Source organism: Heptranchias perlo, chromosome 22, assembly GCF_035084215.1.
Source record: "Heptranchias perlo isolate sHepPer1 chromosome 22, sHepPer1.hap1, whole genome shotgun sequence".
In the NCBI taxonomy this organism is placed as follows: domain Eukaryota; kingdom Metazoa; phylum Chordata; class Chondrichthyes; order Hexanchiformes; family Hexanchidae; genus Heptranchias; species Heptranchias perlo.
Window position 1 is genome coordinate 7,349,091 of NC_090346.1, and position 26,743 is coordinate 7,375,833.

At 41.8% G+C, this 26,743-nt stretch overlaps 1 protein-coding gene across 1 annotated transcript in view; it reads right to left on the bottom strand.

The window, feature by feature from the left end:
* Positions 1-331: 331 nt before the first annotated feature.
* Positions 332-26,743, bottom strand: part of LOC137340445 (myosin-16-like) — a 66,478-nt gene continuing 40,066 nt past the window's right edge. The window contains exons 24-44 of the mRNA XM_068002883.1: positions 26,243-26,347; positions 24,871-24,957; positions 23,852-23,997; positions 22,427-22,517; positions 21,655-21,711; positions 19,581-19,667; positions 18,713-18,958; positions 17,577-17,694; positions 16,600-16,727; positions 15,808-16,004; positions 13,959-14,091; positions 13,217-13,433; positions 9,361-9,497; positions 8,188-8,291; positions 7,679-7,871; positions 6,831-7,034; positions 5,720-5,845; positions 5,093-5,263; positions 4,307-4,507; positions 2,477-2,693; positions 332-661 (exon numbers count right to left, since the gene is read on the bottom strand). Of these exons, the coding sequence (XP_067858984.1) occupies positions 2,502-2,693; positions 4,307-4,507; positions 5,093-5,263; positions 5,720-5,845; positions 6,831-7,034; positions 7,679-7,871; positions 8,188-8,291; positions 9,361-9,497; positions 13,217-13,433; positions 13,959-14,091; positions 15,808-16,004; positions 16,600-16,727; positions 17,577-17,694; positions 18,713-18,958; positions 19,581-19,667; positions 21,655-21,711; positions 22,427-22,517; positions 23,852-23,997; positions 24,871-24,957; positions 26,243-26,347 (2,940 nt within the window). The 3' untranslated portion in view covers positions 332-661; positions 2,477-2,501. The remainder of the gene's footprint in view (positions 662-2,476; positions 2,694-4,306; positions 4,508-5,092; positions 5,264-5,719; positions 5,846-6,830; positions 7,035-7,678; positions 7,872-8,187; positions 8,292-9,360; positions 9,498-13,216; positions 13,434-13,958; positions 14,092-15,807; positions 16,005-16,599; positions 16,728-17,576; positions 17,695-18,712; positions 18,959-19,580; positions 19,668-21,654; positions 21,712-22,426; positions 22,518-23,851; positions 23,998-24,870; positions 24,958-26,242; positions 26,348-26,743) is intronic.

Below are 26,743 nucleotides of genomic sequence, written 5' to 3' on the forward strand. Positions count from 1 at the left end.
TTGTCTGAATAAAGTGCTTTCAGCCTGCCCTGCTGGACAAGTACACATGAGCGCTGTCAAACTATTTAAATTGTCTGACCTTGCATTTTCGGGTGTGGTCAGCCAGTTGAATTGTCAGCTCGTGTAGCACCAGGTGCACACAATGGCTCCCAGTGCTGCTTCACTGGGTCTGCATTGTGGGCTCCCACATGTACACATGTTGATATTTTACCAGCCATCAAATATCAGCAAGAACAACATTTAAAAATTATTTTCATTTCAATGGATTGAATTCCCTTTGATTATTCTCATTGAATGAACATAAAAACAATAAGTAACAACTACACAGAGCTCATTACTGAACTATACATTTATTCAGGTAAGTGGGGTGTACGGGTATTTACACAATCAGCCAGGTTATACATAGAATTGCACACTCTATCCTTGACTTGAGGGTGCAAACTTCCTTTCTAACTGTCATCATTACTGATATAGATATTGCGCCTCACACAGGATTGAACACAATGTAACTGCTCAAATTAGCTCAACAATTTCGTAAAGGAGATCTTTCTTCACTTTTGACGATAAATATTTCAGCATCCTTCGAAAAGACGGGAAGGTTTTTAGCAGACATTGTCTTCAACTGAATGACTGACAGCTGCCGTGGGAGTCATGCATAACTCTGAAAGTGAATGAAACATGTTTAAGTTTGATGGAAATCTCTCCAGTTCTGTATCCAACTCTTTACTTTATAATCGTACATCTTATATTTTGCAGTTCTTCTCTCATTTATAGCCCCTGACCTTTATATAGCTTTTATAGGAACATTGGAATTGCTGGACAAGAAAAGACCATGGACCACCTGGTTCCCCTTCTACCATCCTATTAGTCGCATGGTACAATGATAATGGAGTCGTTGACTAATCATAGTAATCAATCACCATCAATTAGTCTTCAACAGACCCAGACATGAGGTGAGGTAAACCCCAGTGGTGGAGAGCTTTGGGAACCATAGGTCCAAAGTCACCTGTTCCTCCCAAGCCTGCTACACTTACCACTTAGCACACATCATATTTCTTCACCTAGGGGAGAAATTGAATGAGCTGTAGGTCCTTCTATGACTTATTTTTTCTTATAATGTTTTGCCCTGACCCAGTCTCCTGAAGATGACCGGGATTGGTTCTGCAGATGCTTAGTGACCTATTAAGGATCATTGAACAGTGACTGAAAGAAGGGTCCCTGGTTAGATTCCACACATCCATCACCCCAGGGACACTGTAGCAGTGCAACTCCCCAGTGCTACCCATTTTGGCTAACTCAGTGCAGACTAGGGAGCCAATCTTCCTGGTATTTATGGTTCAATGCCAGACTGGGTATCGCATTTCCCCACTTTCTCCATGACTTCAACATTAATGTTACTATATGCTTAGCTGGCATGAGATATAGTTATATGGGCTTAGCTAATTCTTGTCTATCCCTCCACCATGCTCACTGGTTAAATGCATTGCCCAGTTCGATCTCCAGTCTGTGCTGAGTTTGCTGATCTCAGTCAGGGTGGCAATAAAGGTGCTATAGTTGGCCTCAGTGCTCCTTGTTTAGGTTAGAGAAAAATTGGCTAGGGTCCCCACTTCAGGTTGATGTCCAGTGACCCTTGCTAGAAACGCATGTGTATGTGGAGATCAGATGAGACCAAGGTCAGGGGCAGTTGTGCTGCCTTACATGATGGAATAGCCTCGCTGTTCAGGGTACCTGTTGGACGACAGGCACTAGCGGAATATGAGTGGTCAGGAAGTGGGGGGAGGAGCAGAAAAAAAAGCTATTGTTGTCTGGTCTGTAATAGCCCTCTGAGATAATCCTTGTGTTACCGTGATGCAACATAGCAAGAAAGGAAAAGAACTTGCATTTATATCACGCCTTTCATGACCTCAGGATGACCCAAAGCACTTTACAGTCAGTGAAGCACTTTTTAAAGTGCAGTCATTGTTGTAACGTAGAGAAATGTGGCAGCCAATTTGCGCACAGCAAGGTTCCTCAAACAGCATTGAGACATATGACCAGATAATCTGTTTTATTCATGTTGGTTGAGGGATAAATGTTGGCCAGGACACTGGGGAGAACTACCCTGCTCTTTTTCCAAACAGGTCCACCTGAGAGGGCAGTCGGGGCCTCAGTTTAACGTCTCATCCAAAAGACGGCACCTCCAAAAGTGCAGCACTCCCTCAGATTTTGTGCTCAAGTCTCTGGAATGGGGTTTGAACTCACAACCTTCTGACTCAGAGAGTGCTACCACCGAGCCATGGCTGATGCCTAAGCTAGCAGCTTAGGAAAGAAATTACAAGGTGGATCGGATGTATAATTTGAGTCTGTTGGACCAAGCAACAAAGTTACAAAGGAGCTATCCAGGAAAGATTACTGAAGCAAATAACCACTAAAAATTCATAAAGACAGTCATTTTAATGTGTCTTTTAAATTTGGTTTATACAAAAGTTGAAGTTACCGGCTGAGATAGAAAATGCATTGATCTACTCCTCGGCGGTGGATTTGGAAGACACCTGGATCACCTCAACGGTGCTGTAGCTTTTGCTGGCAGAAACACGGTTTCTGGTCCGGAGCTTGTTCAGAGCGCACTCTGCCATCCCGGCTCTCTCCTCAGCATCATCCAACTCGTGCACAGTTTTTCTGTATTTTGCTAGGCTCTGGTTACACTGTTCCTCCTGTGAAACAGAAATCAAAGAAAGCCGATGAACGTTGCCTCAGTCCGCCATTATTTCGATGGTTTGTCATCATCAGACACTTTCTCTCAGGAACCATAGTGATCATTCCCCACGGCTGAATGTTGCAGAATAAGGTCTCCAAAATGGTTGGGAGATCAAAAACTAACATTCCTGTTTCTAAATGTATAAACTTGACTAAGGTCCTCTTTAATGACAAAACTTTTTTTTACCAATTAAGACACTGTAAATGTAAGTAATATTATAGCCGTGAAATTCCGCTGGTGGGGGGAGGTTTCTGCTGGTCTCCCCCTGTAACTCCAGTAAGAGACCGGTGGAACCCCCAGGAAGATGGTGGGGATCTGGTTCTGCACTGTTTTTCGAGGGTTTCTTCACTGCCTAGTAAAGGGCGGAATTTCCGACCTATAAGGCAAATGACGGCTCAAGGGTGCAGCCAAGGGCAGGGACACCCTAAATTCCCACTCCAGAGGCTCATATGAGGCCCAGCTTTTCTGTGGCTGTTGGTAGGCTGAGCGAGTGGAGAGGCATACTGGTCTTCACAAGGGCGTATGTGAGCTCCACTGGTGGAGTAAAGTTGGTGATGCAAAGTTCACGGTCTACTTTGATTGGAGAGAGGTTAGCAAACACTTCTTCACGCAAAGGGTGGTAGAAGTGTGGAACTCTCTCCTACAGAAAGCAGTAGATGCTCGCTCAATTAATCATTTTAAATCTGAGTTTGATAGATTTTTGCTAGCCAAGAGTATTAAGGGGTATGGAGCCAAGGTGAGTAAATGGGGTTCGGATGCAGATCAGCCATGATCTCATTGAATGATGGATCAGGCTCGAGGGGTTGAATGGCCTACTTCTATTCCTATGTTCCATGTTTTCCATGTTAGTCCAGGCCAGGGAAGTAGCCTCATCCTTTGTAGAATCTTCGAATTTAGAAAATAAAATGTGGGCACATCGGTGGGGGCTAATAGGAACATTGACCGAGTCAAACTCTATCATGGTCAGTGCTGGAGGGTACGATCGGGTCCCGTCCCAACATATGCTCCTGGATCGTGACCCGAGGAATCTCAGGGTCTATAATCATTACTTCAACCAAGAAAAAAGGCCGTAGTGAACTTTGGCACCATTACTTTAAAAATGTAGAAATCCACTTTTATTTGCATCCTAACCAAGCAAAAGCTAACAATATTTTTGGAATTTCTGATTGGCTGTTTACAATCCCAAATCCCACGCAGACAGCTTTCTGATTGGATAGATCAAAATTCAGATGACTCAGGTAGTGTGCTCTGCATTATCAGGTTAATCTGTTTCAAAGTATAATTGGATTGCCAGAAATACATGCACAGACATTGTCAACCACAACAATAACTTGGATTTATATAACACCTTTAATGCAGAAAAACGTCCCAAGGTGCTTCACAGAGGCCGAATATGTTAGGAAGGGTGATCAAAAACAGGGGCATAGAGATGGGTTTTAAGGACAGTCTTAAAGGAAGAGAGGGAGTTGGCGAGGCAGAGGGTTTTAGGGAGGGATTTCCAGAGTGAATCCATGCTTTAGTTGATTTTTTTTATACTGTTGCAAGGACAATGTTGTACAGGTCACTTACAGACTCCTCAATCTGCCTCTTGTAGCTCTTCAATTTGTTCTGCAGTTTCTCCACCAGTTCCTGCATGCGCTGGTTAGTCTTGTGATCTTCGTCAGTCTGGAAGACCAGCTCCTTCAGGCGGCGTTCATTCTTACGCAAATTCTTCACTGTTTCCACATGGCGTTTCTGCTCAGAGTCCAGCTCGGACTCCAGTTCCTTAATCTAAAGCACAGCAAAGAAATACTCAATAAATATAATGTTTCTCGCTAAACAGGAATAACATTGGCTTTCATGAGAATTGAGGACCAGTTGATCAGAAAGAAAAAAAAGAAAGGAAAGACTTGCATTTATATGGTGCCTTTCAGGACATCCCAAAGCACTTTACAGCCAATGTAGGCAACATTACAACCAGATAAATGATAACCATTTCCAAGGGCCAATAAGATCAAACATTCCAACCAACAGGTCAAACTTAGTTTGCACTAAAGATTCTGGGATGCTTTCAATCCGATCAGAATCCTCTTTTACTAATACATATATTCCAATTCAGTAATAGTTTATGTTTATCCCAGAAATGCATTCTTCTCAATTGAGTGCTAAAAGTAGATATCAATATATAAAGATGCACGATAAGTAGAAACTCTCTATATTACTATTAATATATTAATGGCCCATGGGCTAATTTGGATCTTTTTCTCCCCTTAACGTCTCAGTTGTTGTAATACAATGAAATAATCAGGTCTGAAGCTGAACCATTTTTTGTGGTAATTCTGAGCACTCCAGTCCCTAGCCCATCGCTCTCCTCACCTTTGTCTCCAGTTTCTGGATGATGCGTCGGCCACCCTTTAGGGCAAGTTGCTCAGCTTCCTCCAGCTTAACCTGCAAATCCTTGATATGAATCTCAAAGTTCTTCTTTATCTTCTCCAGGTGCATGCAATGTTCCTGTTCTTGGTGCAGCTCCTCAGTCATGCGGGCAGCCTGGTTAAAAAGAAGTAACTTCTTGTGAACAATCTATACTTTAAACAGATTCCGTTAGAGCCAAACTACGCCATCACCCGAGAGGACTACTGAAACTTACATTGATCCAGCAGCAGTCATTCTAAACAAACAATACACTACTGGGTATCAGGAACATGTGCACTCAATGTTGTGATCTTTTAGAATAACGATATGACACACTCAATGCTACTCAACTTCACAATTCTAAAATAACAATAAAAATGCAATGGAAAATGGTTTCCCTTTTAAGTTGACAATCAAAAGACTGAAGATGTATGATTCTCAGTTGAACAAATGGAAATAAAAGTTTAATTTTGGTTTACTTACAAATAAAATAGTCTAAGTATAATGATATCATAGGAACAATACCCTAATATTTTCTCACAGTTAACAAGAACATCTAAATTGTGTAGTGGTCCAAGATTGTCAACCTACATCACTCATGGCCTTCTTTGCCTTCTCATCGGCAGAACGGAACTCATGGATCAATTCTTCATGCTCATTTGTGAGTGTCTGAAGATCCCCTTCTAGTTTACGTTTATACACCAACAAAGTGCTGTTCTAAAGTGGAAGAAAATAGAACGTTTGAACAGACATTTAATTTATTCCATCCAGTTTGATCAGTTGCCCACTTTAGAAAAAGATTTTCATAAGAACATAAGAACATAAGAAATAGGAGCAGGAGTAGGCCAATCGGCCCCTCGAGCCTGCTCCGCTATTCAATAAGATCATGGCTGATCTGATCCTAACCTCAAATCTAAATTCATGTCCAATTTCCTGCCCGCTCCCCGTAACCCCTAATTCCCTTTACTTCTAGGAAACTGTCTATTTCTGTTTTAAATTTATTCAATGATGTAGCTTCCACAGCTTCCTGGGGCAGCAAATTCCACAGACCTACTACCCTCTGAGTGAAGAAGTTTCTCCTCATCTCAGTTTTGAAAGAGCAGCCCCTTATTCTAAGATTATGCCCCCTAGTTCTAGTTTCACCCATCCTTGGGAACATCTTCACCGCATCCACCCGATCAAGCCCCTTCACAATCTTATATGTTTCAATCAGACCCTTTCTGCCCGCTTTACTCACCCACTGCACCCTAGGCCCCGAGGAAATTCAGAGACTATATTATAGCATTGCACAGTGCAATTTCGGCATCAACGAATCTTAACTACAATCTCAGAAAGGCAACCCGACCACATCAGAATGATGCTTGCATTTTCCACAGTGAACTTGAGAGTTCAGTCATAACTCGTAGACCACCTTGGCCTGCAGATCTGTACCCTCTAAGAACTGTACTAAGTTTGTTCAAACTCATTTCAGTTAGGAACCGTATAGGCAGAGGGGAGAGGAGATTTTGAAACCATCTTTGTAGCCTGGATTCAAAACTAGGCCCTCTATAAAGTTATTATGACAGTAGAACATTATCTTGAGAATGTCTTTGTTTTGCTTGCATGCAATGATGTGTGACTCATTGCTTCCCCAAAATGTTAACACATCCATTTTAATTAGCTTTTATTTAATAGTTTATGAGTGCTTGTCTCCAGTAGTTACCTGCACATTGAGTTCATTGTACCGTTCAGTAATTTCTACCAACTCCTGTTCTGTGAGCTTGCGAGAGCGCTCGCTGGCTTCCAGTGTGTTGCGATGTTCCTCCAGTTCTGTCTGCAGAAGGCTAATGCGTCGTTCTGATAGGTTGTACTGTTCGCGCAGCTCCTCGTGTCGGCGTGCATCCTCATCCATTTGTGCTTGAGTTTCCTGAGGGGGCAAGAAGGATTAATTTTATTCTGTCAGCAGTGAGATTGTTGAACATGCCAATATATGCTCGCTGACCTACATCGGCTCCTAGTCCAACAACACCTCGATTTTAAAAGTCTTCATCCTTGTGTTCAAATCATTCCATGGCCTCGCCCCTCCCTATCTCTGTAACCTCCTCCAGCCCTACAACCCTCTGATTCTTGCCTCTTGTGCATTCCCAATTTTCTTCACTCCACTATTGGCGGCTGTGCCTTCAGCTGCCTAGGCCCTAAGCTCTGGAATTCCCTCTCTAAACCTCTCCGCCTATGTATACCTCTCTCTCCTCCTTTAAGACGCTCCTTAAAGCCTACCTCCTTGACCAGCCTGACCTAATATCTCCTTATGTGGCTCGGTGTCAAATTTTGTTTGATAATCACTCCTGTGAAGCGCCTTGGGACGTTTTACTACGTTAAAGGAGCTATAAAAATTCAAGTTGTTGTTGTAAAGACATTTCTATTCTCACCATAATTAATAAGCCTTTATATGTGTAGGTTTGTATCTATCTTTTTCTAATGATCTCAATCTTGCTCCTTAGCAAGAAACCACTAACATTTCTGGCAAAACAAGTTATTGTAATGAAGCAAAAGGCTTCAACTCATCTATACCTTGAGCTGCTGCTGGAGTTTCTTTAGTGTCTTGACCAGCTCTGCATTGTTCTTGTTTGCATGTTCAAGTTGGATCTCCATCTCATTCACGTCAGCCTCCATTTTCTTCTTCAGCCTGAGCGCCTCGGCACGGCCCTTGGACTCAACCTCTAAGCTAGCCTGCAGTGATTCAATGGCACGCTGGTGGTTCTTTCTGTAAATTCATAGGAAAAGGCAGCATTTGAAGCCGTATCAGTAGTGATCAACAGTGGTGGAATGTTGTGGAGATGCCCACACTCAAGACCATGTAACCTTCCTTGTTGAAAGAGAAAGAAGACTGCCATGGCAGAACAGGAACAAAGTATTAAATGGATGCTATTAGGTCAATAGTGAGGGCAATGTCCAATTCTAATGGTTAAAATGATAAATGCAGGGAATAATTCTTAAATTGTTGTAATAATCTACCTTAAGTCAAATCAAGTATACTTTTAAAAAGTGTAGAATTACAGTAATTTTCCCACACTGCATACCTTGTGGTTTCAAATTCCTCTTCTTTCTCATGAATTCTCCTTTCGATGTCTGCCTTCACCTGTGCCAATTCCAGCTGAATGCGGACTAACTTGGCCTCCTCTACCTATAGTAAAAGACGAACCAAATCGTCAGTCCCGAAAAGAAAGTTCATCGGGTGAAGTATTAAACAGCCATGACTTGCTTTTATATAGGATGTTTAACATCAAAAAAGTCCCAAAGTGCCTCACAAATAGAGGTAAGTAAGGATACTGAGTGAGAAAGGGAGAGAATAGGAGGTGTGATCAATAACTTGGTCGAAAACATGGATTTTGAGCAGGTTTTTATAAGTGGGGAGTTCCAGGGAGCAGGGCTGAGACAGCTGAAGGCTCTTTCACCAGTGGTGGGGTGAAGGAGTTTGGGACACACAAAGGCTAGAATCAGGGGAATGGAGTGTGATGCTGGGCTGGAAGTGATTGCATTACTTTGTTCATTCCTGGTGAGGCAAGAGACCACCATCTCCTAAATTGGACCTAAAAGTTGACTGGATTACGACATTACAATGTTTGCAAGATGTTGGGCTTTTGTTGTGCATAACATTTTACATTTATAACTTTCTACCATAGCATTTCAGCCACTCAATAACTACAGTACAAGGGTAGGCAGTCAATTGAAGTGACAACCCAACTAAGGATGATAGCATCATTTGTTCATGTACTTCCCACACCCTTAAACTGGCCACGTACGCGTATTCACATTACAAGATTAGCGTCAATGCAGAGCTGTGTGTGGGGGCTTGAAGTGACTCCCAAGCAAAATAGAGTGAGACTCACTCCATCAGAGGTTCTCACTCTGCTTTGTTCTGATGTCAGGTCTGGCTCCGACTCTGGATTCAGTCTACACCTACACTATAACTGTAGTGTCGATACAAAATCAAAACCACTTGGCGTAAACGCTACAGTTGTGTGAATGCCCCCGTAGTTCCTGTTGAAGCTTGCAAGCTCTTGGCTCAAAATGAACCACAATGGCTACATGAGGTATTAGCTTTTTCTAGCGCATGCTTTGGACAAATAAATGTTTTGGACAGTTCCCAAGCTTATATTACTGTGCTAATGCTTACATGCAATACCCTTTGCATTTTTTTTATAACTGAAACTTTTACTTTCAGTGACATTCACTGTATCAGATTCCATTACCTCCAGTGAACTTTCTGCCTCTTCCAGGGCCACCTGCAGTTCCTCCTTTTCAATTTCCAGCTTTTTCTTCAATTTCTGCAGCTCATGCACACTCTTTCCACCCTCGGTAAGCTGGTCCACCAGTTCTTTAATCTCATCTGAAGGATCACAGAAAATTGCACAGTGAAATCTGTGTCATGTGATCATTCACATCAGGACATCAACCAGGTGACCATGGGCGAAGTCGGGCAACGGGCTGAACGGCCTCCTTCAGTGCTGTAAAATGTTATGGGATAGATTTTGACCTTGTGTGATAGTGTAAAACGGGTGGTAGCAAATCAGCAGCCCGTTTTACATCTCTCTCAATTTTTATTTCCATTGACTTCACGGGAGAGATGTAAAATGAGCTGCTGATTCGCTGTCACTCGTTTTACACTATCACACAAAGTCAAAATGACTTCCATGATTCTATTGTGAGGTGTTACAACTTAAGTTGTGAACTTTCAGCACAGTCATGGGATCTCTTCACACCCTTCTCCCTAACAATCTGAAATGTGGTAGATTTGAAGCTGGTGCAATGAAGTAACATATGAAATAAATTATTCAAATCACCATGATTCCTTGCTGTAATACTTCCTAATATGCCATGACCTTTGGTACAATATTGTTTGTGGTTTCCTCATTAACATGGTAACTGCCTAAATCAGGTTCTGTAACTTACTGCTCCACAGCATGATTGGCAGAATGAAAATATAGTAAAACTCAAAATCTTTTCTTTAGTGCTACAGAGGAAGCTGAATATTGAAGTGGTTACATTTCAGTCAGTTACAATTTCTGATTTATGTATTGGGTCCCAGTGTTTTAGATCGTCAGTCCATGACAGGATCGGATCAGAGGTGCAGAAGCTGGTGGTAAAATGGATTTACGAATAAATGACTTTAGCAGCTTTTCAACAATGAACTAAAGATTTACATTTTCAAATAAACCTGACAAATGTGAAACATGTTGTTTATCTGTTTTATATACGGAAAATGTTTTGTTCCTGGATTTCCACATCTACATCTATGCCACCTGAACCCTGGTAAACGAAGTGGACTGCCTGTGTGAGCATGATCGTATGTCTGTGTCTGAGTGTGTCGGAGTATGTGTGTCTCTGAGTGTGTCGGAGTATGTGTGTGTCTGAGTGTGTCGGAGTATGTGTGTGTCTGAGTGTGTCGGAGTATGTCTGTGTCTGAGTGTGTCGGAGTATGTGTGTGTCTGAGTGTGTCGGCGTATGTGTGTGTCTGAGTGTGTCGGAGTATGTGTGTGTCTGAGTGTGTCGGAGTATGTGTGTGTCTGAGTGTGTCGGAGTATGTCTGTGTCTGAGTGTGTCGGAGTATGTGTGTGTCTGAGTGTGTCGGAGTATGTGTGTGTCTGAGTGTGTCGGAGTATGTGTGTGTCTGAGTGTGTCGGAGTATGTGTGTGTCTGAGTGTGTCGGAGTATGTGTGTGTCTGAGTGTGTCGGAGTATGTGTGTGTCTGAGTGTGTCGGAGTATGTGTGTGTCTGAGTGTGTCAGAGTATGTGTGTGTCTGAGTGTGTCGGAGTATGTGTGTGTCTGAGTGTGTCGGAGTATGTGTGTGTCTGAGTGTGTCAGAGTATGTGTGTGTCTGAGTGTGTCTGAGTGTGTCAGAGTATGTGTGTGTCTGAGTGTGTCTGAGTGTGTCAGAGTATGTCTGTGTCTGAGTGTGTCGGAGTATGTGTGTGTCTGAGTGTGTCGGAGTATGTGTGTGTCTGAGTGTGTCGGAGTATGTGTGTGTCTGAGTGTGTCTGAGTGTGTCGGAGTATGTGTGTGTCTGAGTGTGTCAGAGTATGTGTGTGTCTGAGTGTGTCTGAGTGTGTCAGAGTATGTGTGTGTCTGAGTGTGTCGGAGTATGTGTGTGTCTGAGTGTGTCGGAGTATGTGTGTGTCTGAGTGTGTCGGAGTATGTGTGTGTCTGAGTGTGTCGGAGTATGTGTGTGTCTGAGTGTGTCAGAGTATGTCTGTGTCTGAGTGTGTCGGTGTATGTGTGTGTCTGAGTGTGTCAGAGTATGTGTGTGTCTGAGTGTGACGGTGTATGTGTGTGTCTGAGTGTGTCAGAGTATGTGTGTGTCTGAGTGTGTCAGAGTATGTCTGTGTCTGAGTGTGTCGGTGTATGTGTGTGTCTGAGTGTGTCAGAGTATGTGTGTGTCTGAGTGTGTCGGAGTATGTGAGTGTCTGAGTGTGTCGGAGTATGTGAGTGTCTGAGTGTGTCGGAGTATGTGTGTGTCTGAGTGTGTCGGAGTATGTGAGTGTCTGAGTGTGTCGGAGTATGTGTGTGTCTGAGTGTGTCAGAGTATGTCTGTGTCTGAGTGTGTCGGTGTATGTGTGTGTCTGAGTGTGTCAGAGTATGTCTGTGACTGAGTGTGACGGTGTATGTGTGTGTCTGAGTGTGTCGGAGTATGTGTGTGTCTGAGTGTGTCGGAGTCTGAGTGTGTCAGAGTATGTCTGTGTCTGAGTGTGTCGGTGTATGTGTGTGTCTGAGTGTGTCAGAGTATGTCTGTGACTGAGTGTGACGGTGTATGTCTGTGTCTGAGTGTGTCGGAGTATGTGTGTGTCTGAGTGTGTCGGAGTATGTGTGTGTCTGAGTGTGTCGGAGTATGTGTGTGTCTGAGTGTGTCTGAGTGTGTCGGAGTATGTGTGTGTCTGAGTGTGTCAGAGTATGTGTGTGTCTGAGTGTGTCTGAGTGTGTCAGAGTATGTCTGTGTCTGAGTGTGTCGGAGTATGTGTGTGTCTGAGTGTGTCGGAGTATGTGTGTGTCTGAGTGTGTCGGAGTATGTGTGTGTCTGAGTGTGTCGGAGTATGTGTGTGTCTGAGTGTGTCAGAGTATGTCCGTGTCTGAGTGTGTCGGTGTATGTATGTGTCTGATTGTGTCAGAGTATGTGTGTGTCTGAGTGTGACGGTGTATGTGTGTGTCTGAGTGTGTCAGAGTATGTGTGTGTCTGAGTGTGTCAGAGTATGTCTGTGTCTGAGTGTGTCGGTGTATGTGTGTGTCTGAGTGTGTCAGAGTATGTGTGTGTCTGAGTGTGTCGGAGTATGTGAGTGTCTGAGTGTGTCGGAGTATGTCTGTGTCTGAGTGTGTCGGAGTATGTGAGTGTCTGAGTGTGTCGGAGTATGTCTGTGTCTGAGTGTGTCGGAGTATGTGAGTGTCTGAGTGTGTCGGAGTATGTCTGTGTCTGAGTGTGACGGTGTATGTGTGTGTCTGAGTGTGTCAGAGTATGTGTGTGTCTGAGTGTGTCAGAGTATGTCTGTGTCTGAGTGTGTCGGTGTATGTGTGTGTCTGAGTGTGTCAGAGTATGTGTGTGTCTGAGTGTGTCGGAGTATGTGAGTGTCTGAGTGTGTCGGAGTATGTGAGTGTCTGAGTGTGTCGGAGTATGTCTGTGTCTGAGTGTGTCAGAGTATGTGTGTGTGTGAGTGTGTCAGAGTATGTGTGTGTCTGAGTGTGTCAGAGTGTGTGTGTCTGAGTGTAATTGTGTGTTTGTATGTGTATGTGTATGTGTGCCTATGACATGCCTAGACAGAGGTAAATTGTAATCGCAATGAGGTTCCATTTGATTTGTGTTGATTAGAAAGACTCCCTTCGATTGTTACATCGAATTACGTAGGACGTACAGCACAGAAACAGGCCATTCGGCCTAACAGGTCCATGCCGGTGTTTATGCTCCACACAAGCCTCCTCCCTTTCTACTTCATCTAACCCCATCAGCATATTCCTTTTTCCCTCATGTGTTTACCTAGCTTCCTCTTAAATGCATCTATGTTAAAGGGGATCAAAATATTCAGTGCTACGAAAATATTTTATGATGAATGACTGGTTCCCACCTTGCAGGTTCTTATTATCCTTTTTCACAACCTCAAGCTGTTCAATAATCTCTTCATAGACTGTTTTAAGTTTGAAGACTTCTGTCACGTAGCTCCTGCACTCCTTCTGTGAGTTGTCAAGTTCAACCTGTATTTCTTCGTATTTCTGTTGCCATTCTGACAGCATTTTGTCAAAGGAACGTTGCTTTTTATCCAGAATAGCTGCAGCAGCATTTGCCTGAAAACAATAAAAACATTTGTTGCATTCCACACGAAAGTAGCCTCAGAGATAGCGCCTCTATTTTATTTAACAAGGTTCAAATCTTCTTGGGAGCCTGTGAGAGTAATGGATGAAACATGAGGGGAATTAAAACTTGTAGGTGAGCATTTGACTCAGTGAACCATGCATTGAACGTAGCACTGGTCTTAGGGTTGCCAACTCTGGTTGGACGTGTTCCTGGAGGTTTCATCAAATGACCTCTCACCGTCCCACCCAGTCAAGTAGCATTCTTTCTATCCTTCTCCAATATTTTTATAACTAATAAACGAAAATGAAAAATATTGCTCAATTGTTTTGCTGTCCCTATGATTTTTTTTCCAGGCTTGCTCGAAGCAGTGTCCTGGAGATTAATCTTTCATTCCTGGAGACTCCAGGGCAATCCTGGAGGGTTGGCAAGCCTAACTGTGTTTGTACTGCTGGACAGAAGAAATGAATTCCATTTTAACTCGAAGTTTTTTTGAGCGGCAGCCACTTTATCAGTACCTTTTCCAGCTCAATGGTCAAGTCTTCCACTTCTCCTGTAAGTCTCTGTTTAGATTTCTCCAGACTAGCTGCCCGGGCCTGTGCAGCCTCAGCAGCCTCCTCAGCTTCCTGTAGTCTGGCAGCCAGCTTTCTCCTGTAAAAAAAAGTATCATAACAGAAGATGTTTTATTCAAGGGGGAGCCAAGTAGTATGGAGGTTAAGATGCTTGTCGTACATCACCATTTGGGAGGTCGATGGAGTTTTAGCGCTTAAGACTACCAATTCTCATACAATTAGCTTCACAAGTTATGAAATGGACAGGAAGAGGACTACTTTAATAGAAAGAAAGACTTGCATTTATTTAGCACCTTTCATGACCTCAGGATTTCCCAAAGCATTTTTCAGCCAGCAATGTACTTTTGAAGTGTAGTCACTATTGTAATGTAGGGAAACACAGCAGCCAATTTGCACACAGCAAGGTCCCACAAACAGCAATGAGACAATGATCAGATAATCTGTTTTTATGTGTTGGTTGAGGGATAAATATTGGCCAGGACACTGGGAAGAACTCTTCTTCCAAATAGTGCCACAGGATCTTTTATGTCCACCTGATAGAGCCTCAGATTAACATCTCATATGAGAGACATCACATCCAACAGGGCAGCATTCAGTACTGCACTAAAGTGTCAGCCCAGGTTATGTGCTCAAGTTCCTGGAATGGGATTTGAACCCATGACCTTCTAACTCAGAGACAAGAGTGCTGCCACTGAGCCACGGCCGCCACCCTTTGTCAATGATACCTCACAAGGGAGAACAGGATTGGTGGGGAGAATGGTGGGGGTGGTATTTGTGAGATATCTGGTTTTGCAAACATGTCTCCTGACCACCAAAGTAAGGAACATCTTGTCCTGCTTGCCTACCCTCCCATGTGAAAGTAGATGCATGAGGGAAAGAACAGCTCAAACTGTTTTTGAAGTGAACTGAGCTGTGCCAGAACTGGTTTGCTTCCTTCAATGTTGTTTCCTCAACAAAGTCTCACAATGCACTGTTGTCACACCTGCAACGGAATAACTCAAGCAGTACCATTTTTGAACATTATGTTTTATAGTGTGTTACTCACACTCAGCTTAAGGACCTCACACTGTGTTGAAATTGGGTTGCAATTCACCCACTTGTTGATGACTGTTGGAATCAGTTTCAAAATCCTCAAAACTAGTTTCAGCATGCCATGGTATGGTAAACTCAGGATCAACAAGGCATTATTTTTAAGTATATTTTCTACTTTCAGTTCTCAGTGTGTTACTCTCCCTGTTTTTTCAGATTTACAGCGTTCTTCCTTTTGAAATCCCAGCTGTTTTACTCCAGTGACAATATTTGACCACTTTGGCAGTGGTGTTAACACTGGAAATGTGGTCAGTCCCAATAAAATCTTGCCAGTTCCTCTAATAATGGGTCCATGCTTCTGAAGTAGCTTTTAACAGCTGCTTAACTACATATAAAACACCTGACAAACAAGTTCATCATACGTGAAGGTCTGTGGGATGTTTCTGAGAGACGTGATAAGGTGCTTTGTAAATGCAATAAAAGTAAACACCTAATGAAGTTAAACCAGGTGCAGAAATTTAGTATTTTGGGGCTTTGATGTGTCACTTTGGTGCAGATTGCCGTGATTGCCTTCACACATGCTCTGCCTTTTGTCCCAGCGGCTGCCACTTCCCAAGAATGAACATTAAAATATTCATTAATCTACAGCCAGGAACACAACAAAACAATAACATTCATATAACCTAATAGGTGTTTTGTGACAGATTGTGATATGCAACATTTTACACCATCTCAGCATTAAAAGTGGACTTGCTCAGTCACTCACTTTGTCTCTTCTAGCTCCTCCGTTTTCTGAATGGCATCGGTTTCATACTTGGTCCTCCATGTTGTCACCTCAGCGTTCAGTTTAGAAACAAGTCGCTGCAGCTCAGCTTTGCTCTCCTGCTCTTCCTCTAATTGCTCTTTTGTTAGGTCCATATCATGTTTAGCATTGGCTAGACCCACCACTGCTCCATTTCTGGCCTGAAGTGCGACATATTGTATGAGTATTATTATTTACCAGACTGCAAAAAGCAACAAAATATTCAAAAGCTTGCTAGTCAAATGCATCGTTCTAGGTTTTATGCGCAAACAATAAAGAGTGGGCAATTAGGTGGTACAATTTCCTACAAGATCATCCTTTCACTTGTTGAATCTGCTTTTAAATCCACCAATGCTGAAGGATAAAAGTCTCCTTTACCTGATGGGGATGGAGAGGGACAATGTGTTAGCCTTTTGATCCTCTACTTTTCCAAAATTGGACAGAGAGGGGGTAGATTTTGACTAGCCAATGGAAGCAATAATCGGGAGAGATGTTAAATGGGCTGCCGACTCGCTATCACCCGTTTTACACCATCGCACAAAGTCATGGTCGACCCCAGATGTGTAAAATTAGCTTGGGCATTCTTAATTCAGTTCTCAGTGGATGTGGATCAGGGCACAAGTAAATCTTCCAAATAAAATCAGGAAATGATGTTATTGAGATTGGTAACAGTCACAAATCCAGCAAATATAATTATTTATCACTAATAACTTTGGGTGATTTTTTTCGTGGGGATTATATAAGAGAATGTCTCACCCTTGATTCCTCTTCCAGTTGCCTCTTAAGGTCTTCAACTTGAGAAGACTGGGTAGCTTTGGTCCTGATCAGCTGGTTCAGTCTACTCTGGGCCTCCTCAAATGCACGACTCAGCTCACTGTTCTCAGCTAGTCAAAAGAAAATGAGAGAATGATAGTCAGTCAGGAAACTGGAACTTTTCTCAGGCTTGTTACCTCTTATCTTCACAGAGGCCTTTTGCTTTCACATAAGGCTTGAAATGACTGTTGGCAATATTACCGGGGGAACATTCAATGCTTTTGTATGACATTCCTCTGTCCACTATTTTAATGGAGGTGTTAACCTGTTTAAAGTGAACGGGTTAACACTTCCATCAACATAGGAAACAAAGAAATATTGTACAAACGTGTTAGGTGTTGTGTAACAGTAATTTCTAGTTTGTATTCTTTTTGTTGGAAAATTTGGCAAACAAGTGGCAGAATTGTATGTGTCTTCCAATGTCAATGCTGCTTAAAACTCAGCAGAAAGAAGCTCACTTGATGCAGGAAAACCACAGGACAAAGAGACACAGTGTAGCAGAAGCACAGTCCATTCACCAGATCGGAAATTGCCCCAGGACAAAACAGAGAGGTAAAAGAAATAGGAAACTAAGTTGCAAAAAATAAAGTCATAAATACACTAAATTGAGAGAGCTGGAGAATTTACCAGGCCCAGTTTGGAAAGATCAGTAATCAGGTTGAATTGTAGATTTTTTAAGACACTGCCCACATTTTCCGATTGATTTCAACTTTAATGCCATCAATAACTCATTTAAAATCAATGGGTTACTGCAGGTGTTAAAAGGACACCAATTAGAAAATCCTGGCTTGTGGCATATATATAAATAAATACTCGTTTTACATAAGAATTAAGAGAAATTATTTTATGTTTTGAAAATTTCTATGACTGCAACAGTTTAGAACTTAAAGTGGGGTAACAATGAACAAGCTACAACCTACCTGACAGCCTGGTCTTCACAGCGTTGACTTCAGTCAAGTTTCTTTCCATTTCGGAATACTTGGCATTGCTCTCTGTTAGGTTGTCTTCCAGCTTACGAACATGCATTTCAGCATTCAGCTTCACAGAGAAAAGGAATGATTAGAAACCACTGAAAACATGTACGGGCTAGATTTTCCTTCCATTAATTAAAATCTACCCCTATGTAGTTCCTCTGACAATGCAATCGAATCTGCTCGTAAAGATTCAATATAAGTGCAGTATTGACGACTGGTTATTTATAATGATGCCTTCCGGTTTGAGAGGCAATTTACAGCTCTCTCTAGGAGATATGCTATAACATTACATCATGCCTACATTACAACAATGACTATATATTTTTTTAAAGTACATCATTGCTTTGAGACATCCTGAGGTCGTGAAAGACGCTATATAAATGCAAGTCTTTCTTTCTTTTATGTTAATGCTCTGACATGACTGTTTAACTAATATTGCTTGGTGCAGATAAGTATTTGGATCCTAGCCTGATGAATTCATAAATATTAGTACTGAATATATAGAATTTTTATGATTGCTTTCCCTCAATTTGTCACAGGCATTTGTGCTAGTTCTTTCAACCCTGTCAGTGTGCAAATCAATTGAAGACTCTTCTAAAATCTTTGCTTCTTTGCTGCAGGCCAATTAAACACCCTTAAAATGACAGCTCCATATGTGCTCACAGTGAACAGGTAGCTCTCCACTGGTGAGAATTCAGAAAATCTATCTCCTAGCATCAGCATTAAGAACTCCCAAGTGAGGCATAGCAATGTTTGGTGTACAGTAAAGTTCCCTCCAGACTGTCCCAATAATATGCCTCAACCCCAAACTAGGAAGAACAACCCTACTGTACCAGTATGACATTTTTCCATTCTCCACTCAATATTGCCTGAAGCTTCTCTGAACTTGATTAACAATTATTGTTAACTATGTGCCAAATCAGGGACAGCTTGGTGCTGTGGACCTTGAAACACCATTGAGAATGTTGAAACCCACTTCAACTACCTGTACTACCCTCACAGCCAGCAGACAGGCCAGGACATTCATCGCTCCAGTTTGGGCTGGAATTATTTTTTGTTGTTGTTGTTTATTGTTCCATTACCTTGGATTTCTGTAGGGTCTCTGAATTGCTGCTGAGGTCATCGACCTCAGCTTTCATAACCTGCTTGTCCTTCTCAAGTTTGGACTTCACCCTCTGTAAGCTCTCAATATGCTCTGTCAGCTCAGCCATGGAGTCAGTGTGCTTCTTCCTCAGTGCGGAGGCCGTAGCTTCAGCCTGCAGGGCAGCTTCTTCCAGTTCCCGTCGCAGTTTCAGAAGCTCTCCTTCACGCTTTCTGTTTAGCTCAATCTATAGACATGAAAGGAATAATGACTCCTTAAAGATTTGCATCCCGAACTTCAATCGCAGTAGACAGCATTATCTGTAAGAAGGTTATATCTTATCGATGAAGAAAAATTAATTTCATTGGATTTTTTTTATTGTTGATCTGTTAAATATGAAGAAGAGGCTCTGTATTTATCAGGGATTTTAGTATACTGGCGTCTGTACAGCATGAGGAAAATTTAAATTCTAATAAAGCATTGTTATGCTAAGACTTATTGCTCCAACTATAATTAGTACAGATGTTAAATGATGGAAAATGTACTCACGTAGACTCATACAGTGCAGAAGGAGGCCATTCGGCCCATTGTGCCTGTGCCAGCTCTTTGAAAGAGCTATCCAGTTAGTCTCACTCCCCCTGCTCTTTCCCCATACCCCTGCAATTTTTCTTTTCCAAGTATATATCCATTCACTTTTGAAAATTACTATTGAATCTGCTTCCACCACCCTTTCAGGCAATGCATTCCAGATCATAATAATGCTCTGTGTTAAAAAAAAGTCTCTTCATCTCCCCTCTGGTTCTTTTGCCATACTGGAACGTACAGAAGAAATTTAGTGTTATGGACTTGTTGTTGGAAGGTGAAGTTACCTGGGAGACTGTGGCACCACCAGCTTCTTCCAGTCTGTCACTGAGCTCCTCCAGGTCACGGGAATATTCAGCTCGCTGCTTCTCAACCTACATGGATTGGAGGTATAGTCTTATTAGTAAAGGTTCTGTTTGGAACGAACAACTCACATTTGTATAGCACCTTTAATGTAGTAAAAATGTCCCAAGGCACTTCTCAGGAGCATTATCAGACAAAACTTGATACCGAGCCACTAAAGGCATTTTAGGACAGGTGACCAAAAGCCACGTCAAAGAGGTAGATTTTAGGAGCATCTTAAAGGAGGAGAGAGAGGTGGAGCGGAGAGGTTTAGGGAGGGACTTCCAGAGCTTAGGGCCCAGGCAGCTGAAGGCATGACCTCCACCAATGGTGGAGCGATGAAAATCGGGGATGTGCAAGAGGCCAGAATTGGAGGAGCGCAGAGATCTCGGGGGGGGTTGTAGGGCTGGAGGAGGTTACAGGGATAGGGAGGGGCGAGGCCATGGAGGGATTTGAACACAAGGATGAGAATTTTAAAACTGAGGCATTGCCAGACCAGGAGTCGATGTGGATCAGAGAGTAATGGGTGAACGGGACTTGGTTATGTCAATGATCACAGATACACATTGAACATGAAACATTACAGTTACAATACAGTCACATTTCAGCCACCATGTTTGATATGTTACATAAACAGCTTAGGCTGTTCTGAGTGGTTATCTGAGAGTTTCTTTCTCCGTGATGTCGTGATAGAGGAGGCTTAGACTGTGTATAATGATTTCTTTTCTCACGTGTTTAAGGATTGAATGCAATTGTGAATTTGTAGACACCAATAGTAAAGGAGTGTACAATCCACTGGTGGAATTTGCCAACTGGTGCAGTGAATTGGGCAAATTTCTGTTTGCATGGACATTATCTTGAACATGCAGTGTTTATTTTTAACGACCAGTTTAATAACTCCACTGAGAATTAGCAGTAAGGTTTTACATTCTGGCTCAGTTCAATGGTTCCTGCAGTTTTTGCTTTTGTTCCTTTCTCTTGGTTGCTGTACACAGTGGTGTATCTGCAGCTTTATTACAAAGCTTCAAATCAACACTTTCTTTTTCTTCATTTCTGTAATTCTATCAGTCTGTGCTCTTTTTGAGTTATTCTCCATTTTTATATTCATTAGTATTAGTCTTCCTCGGTTTACATTATACCCTCAGTTTGATGGATTCTGTTTCTCTGATAAACTTGTGTTGTTTGATATACAGGGCTTTTCTGTATTTCCTCTTTCACAGATTTCAATTTTCCCTTCTTCACATCATCTTGTTCTTTGTCTTATGCTTGATTGAATCATCTTCATTTGGTCTCCGTTGACTTCCTCTGTACATTTACTCCTTATTTCCAATTTCTCTTTGGTAGATACTATGTCCTATCCACTTATCTTTCTCTTTACTTGAGTCCCGCAACTGAAACCCATTCTCTGGGTTGCTTTCAGCTTGTATTTTCCAATTTTGTTTTTTCACTACTTTCTGTAAGTTTCTCTTTTCTTTAATGGTGGCTCTTCATTCTGTCCTTCTCTCCTACATAAACCTTTTCTGACTCTCCCCTCGACTGTAACTCCTTTACTTCTGTTTCTCAGCCCTTTTTGCACTGGCCTCTAAGGGGTGCTGTGTACCTTCCTGCACTTCCAACAGTGGTGTCTCTCTGCCTTATGTCCTCTCTGCCAGCTGCACACTTTTCTTTTGACTGCAGCCAGTCTCTTTTTTTAGCATCTCCCAGACGGGTGAGGTTCCCTCCACACTTCTTAAGGGCTTGACACCCAGATTCAGACCTTTGCACCCAGATACGCTCTTTGCCTGCCCCTTGACCCCACCACTGTGTCAGGCTTCCACTGGGTTCTCCAAGATTTTAGCTGTGACTGGAATCTGGGGGAATCTTTAAGTATCTCTTATGTATAGATAATGTAGGGAAATAATTACACTTCTGAGTTATACTGTGGGAAAGTTGTTAATGTTTTAACTATACGTTACCATGGATATCACAGACTGGTTGGTGATCTTGCATAAAATATCTATTTGATGTTATTTTACGCACCTTAGCTCTCATGGCACGCTCTCCCTCGAGTTCCTCTTCCAATTCTTCAATTCGGGACTGGAAATACAAACACTTGCGTTATAATTTAAAACCTCTCACTCCCTGTTTGGCAAGTATTACAACCATTGGTATTTTGCGTTTTGCATAAGAACTCTTTAAATACACAAAATGAAGAAATGTTTCATAGGAAGAGCCTTTCATTTTGAAATCATGTCACCATTAAGGTGAACACATTAAATACCAACATGCAGAAAATAAAGTGATTTTGTTGTACTCAGTCTTCACATTCACATTTTGTATTTAAGGATGTAAAATAACAGGAAGTGTAAACGCAGTTGTGGATCAGCTACTTATTGGTATTTCTCCAGAGAGATCGATACTAAAAGTAAATCAAACTAATGCCTGCATTAATTAAGCAGTTAATTTACAGACAATTATGAGTGTGGTTTAAAAATTATCATTGTAGTTGAGTTTGCATCATATTTAGTATTTGGATTCAACAGACACCTGGCGGGAAGCAATTTTAACCTAACCTGAAGTCAATGGAGAGAAATATTGGATTGGGTGTAAAACCAGTGTTCCACCCAATCCTAGCGAGTTAAAATTACAACCCCCCGCCCCCCCCACCACCACTCTGTGCTTTTAGTAATCAGCAATTTTATAGGAGTTTCACTGTGCTTCAATTTTAATCCTCTACCAGTTTCTTTCTAATGGATATTGCCATAAGTAGAACATGCTTTGACTGGGTTTGTGCCTTTAGTCCTTTCCATACCTGATGCTCCTTAAGTTTTCTGTGCAGTGTGGAATTCAGCGACTGTTCATCTTCCCACTTGGTGTTCAGAGAATTAACTTCCAAGTCCCTCCTGTGAAAATCAGAAGAGGTTTAAGGTTGCAGTAGAAAGGGCTCCAGATGAAATAGTAGCAGGGTTCAGATCAAAAGCTGAAGTAGGTCCTTCACTGAAGACCTAATGTCCTGATTGTATCCACACAACTACAGTAGGTTGATGAGCAAAGTTCTTTAGAACCATAAAGCATCAATTTCTGTTTCAACGATTCAGTCATTGATTAATGCGAGTATTACTCGTATCTCTGTACCAATTCAGAAAAGGTAAGAATACTTTTTTTGCATAAGGTCAGCAAATAGTCTGTAACAAATTATTTTAAACCTTTTGGTCCTCACTTCTCTGTTTGTGTAAGAAATTAGTTTTTGCTTGTTATTAACTTTTTCAGACAAGCACATTTTGTACTATGCTGCATTATAATGATGGTTTGATGGTTATTTGCTCGCCCATACCAAGTGAGATGATTATCCTAGTGTATCTATTCCTCTATGAAATATAATGTGGAGATGCCGGTGATGGACTGGGGTGGACAAATGTAAGGAATCTTACAACACCAGGTTATAGTCCAACAAATTTATTTTAAAATCACAAGCTTTCGGAGATTATCCCCTTCCCCTGATGAAGGGGATAATCTCCGAAAGCTTGTGATTTTAAAATAAATTTGTTGGACTATAACCTGGTGTTGTAAGATTCCTTACATCTATGAAATACAGCAGCTCAAATAAAGAAAAGTACATTGCAGTGAGATCACCCATCATTGAATGCAATCTGCACAGTTATAAATGGTCACTGCGACATAAACTGGGAAAGATCACAGCTGAGGTAGTGGAAGTGCAGTACATGTTAACAACCCTTAATTTCCCCTTTATAATATTGCATTTGTAACACATTGAACAACTTGAAATACAGATTCAGAACTTATTTTCTGTCAGACTTTATTTTCTTGCACATTAACCTCATGTTAAACAGGAGGCATTTATACCCTTAAAGTTTGGAGGATAATCCATCAAGAATCTTTTCAATGTTTCTATTAACAGCAAAAACTGCAGTTGGAGTTAAATCAAAAGCAGAAATTAAAAAGTGTACAGAGAGACAGAGAACATAAATGTGAGTAGCAGCATCCCCAAATCTACACCCTCACTCTTCCAGGTTTGAGCAGAATCTGTCTCCGTTGTAAAGCTTTGCATTCTAAATGGGCTTTGTGTCTTAAACAGACTGCCTGAAGTAAAAGCTGTGTATTATTTGTAAGAACCAAGGTCTTGAAATTTATTTGTCGCTTCATGATGGTCAATGCTATATATTTACAGGAAATGCTTGTACCACATGGATACAAAGCTGAAAAATAAACCACTTACTTCTTCAGAATCTCCTCCAGGTCAATCTTTGCTCTTTCCATCTCATTCAGGTTTTCAAGTGTCATCTTCAGGTCTCCCTCAGCCTTTCGCCGAGCTTTTTCTACCTCAGCCCTGATCTTCTTCTCCTGGCTCCAGTTATCTTCCAGCTGTCAAGTGTTTAAAAAATGTTCAAGTGTTTGACGACAATAGTTCGCTAGCACAGTAATCCACTGATTATGATCCAGGTAAAGGTAGAAAGATGCATCATTGTCGCATCATGAAGAGTCTCCAAACCAAGCTTCTGAGAAGTGGACACAGGTGTTTGCCCAAGATGGTGTCCATCCAACTTTGAGCAAATAGAAACTCAACATGTGTGGATCATGGTCCACTTACCCAGCTTCAGGTTCCCCCTGCTTGTATAGCCAACACCACTCTAGGGTATTGACTTGCAGGGTCATTTGGTGTTGAGTGGAAAGAATCGAATCTCCCAGTGGCAGTTGTACCTCTCAGGTTCCCATTAATGAGCCAGAGTTGCTGGTCCAACATCAACAGTGTCCTGGAGTACTGCAGACCTGCCGGTTTCAGGTACTGAGTGCACCCCAGAAGGCTGATTTGGTTCCAGTCTTCTATCAGTGGGTAATCATTTTGTAATCATCCCAACCCCAAAGAGACCCCATTTCCCTCTCCCACGGATCAACGGTCATTTGCTGTTTGTCTAAGGCAGGGGTGTCCCGTGGGCCTTTAGAAATCCAGCCCACAAAGCCTGAGAAACTTGGTTCTATACGCATTTATACTTCTGTTTGAATGTTGTGGATCTGTAAGTTCGGAAAAATTTGTTCTTCCCTCTGTTGCCTCATTGGTGGATAAATCCTAAATCAGAACACTAAGATCTGTTACTATCCATAACTTGATATCCACATTAAACTTCATGTTTGGCCTTTAAGGATCCTTGGCATACATCTATGTGACCAATGAAGCCAAAAATTTGTACACCCCCTGGTCTTAGGTAACATTTTTTCAAATATCCTATAATGTTTTACCTCTTGGATCTGGGAGTTGAGTTTTCCATTGGTCTTGGTGAGGTGATTGACTTTATCTTCCTCAGACTGAAGATCATCCAGTGTTTTCTGGAATAATAGAAAAGGGCAAAAATATTATTCGATTGAGGGATGATTCAAGTTCTTTTTGTTTTAGTAAGGCCTGTAAGTACTTGTAGCATAGATTTTAAAAATGGTTTCTAGACACTAGTGACATAGTCATAGAGTCATAGAGTTATACAGCACGGATAGAGGCCCTTCGACCCATCGTGTCCGCGCCGGCCATCAAGCCCAGTCTAATCTAATCCCATATTCCAGCATTTGGTCCGTAGCCTTGTATGCTATGGCATTTCAAGTGCTCATCCAAATGCTTCAGAGTTTCTTATCATGAAGCCACGGCTTAGTGAAAGGGAAGCCTCAATAATAGAGGTCTTTAAAATTATGAAGGATTTTGATAGGGTAGATGTAGAGAAGATGCTTCCACTTGTGGGGGAGTCAAAAACTAGAGGCCATAAATCTAAGGTAGTCACCATTAAATCCAATAAAGAATTCAGGAGAAACTTCATTACCCAAAGAGTGATTAGGATGTGGTACTTGCCACAACAGGGAGTAGTTGAGACAAATAGCATAGATGCCTTTAAGGGGAAGCTAGATAAGTACATGAGGGAGAAAGGAATAGAAGGATATGCTGATAGGGTTAGATGAAGTAGATGGGAGGAGGTTCATATGGAGCACAAACACTGGCATGGACCAGTTGGGCTGAATACCCTATTTCTGTGCTGTAAATTCAATGTAATTTATGTAATTGTGGCAACTGTGACATCAATGTAACACTTGTCATTGTAACAGGGATCAATTTACTGGCACTGCCTTCACTACAGAGAGTTGCTGGTTGGCAGTTTAAAATTTGAGTGCTGTTTATTTTTCTTGCAAATTTTTACCAAATAAAATCAAACAATAGGTACTAATGATGGTACTGCTGCAAGCATCAATGTTCAGTAGATTCAATTACGAATGCATCATTTGTAGCATCATTTCTAATGAAAAGAATTCTCAGTGGCAACATCCATCTAAGCAGATATGCGTAAACATAATGGGTATCATTATAACACATTGAACAACCGTCAGATGGAAGTAGCTTTAATTCCATCAGTTTAGCAGCAATTTGAATCCTGGTGCCAGAGGTGAAGAAATAACATTTTCACTGACCATGGACTGGCCATTGGAATCATTTAGCTCAATTATATCTTTTTTGTGACGTTGCCGAACTGTATTTAAATTGGCAATGACAGGAAATTTGGAAATAGTTAATAGTTAGTACCACTTCAAACAGTGGTGCAGTGGTAATAACTATTATTAACCAAGTCGTACCAACCTGGTGAAGTTCATCCAAGGCTCTTTTCTCCTTTTGCAGCTTGGCAATGGTATCATCACGCTGATCGAGGTCGTGGATCAGGGAGCGCACCTTCTGATCCAAAGCCTAGTGGAATTTAAGAAAACAGGTAAAGCATTGGAGGGTAACATTAAACTATACCCAATCAAATGTGTGTGTGTGTGTGTGTGTGTGTGTGTGTGTGTGGTGTGTGTGTGTGGTGTGTGTGTGTGTGGTGTGTGTGTGTGGTGTGTGTGTGTGGTGTATGGTGTGTGTGTGTGTGTGTGTGGTGTGTGTGTGTGTGTGGTGTGTGTGTGGTGTGTGTGTGTGTGTGTGCGGGTGGTGTGAGGTCCCTGGTTCTCAGCTATCCATTCGCTGAACACTGTCTGTAGGAATGATGGAATTCCATCTCACCGAGGAGGATTTCTTATGTTTATTATATACGAGCATTACGAACATACGAATTAAGAGCAGGAGTTGGCCATTTGGCCCCTCGAGCCTGCC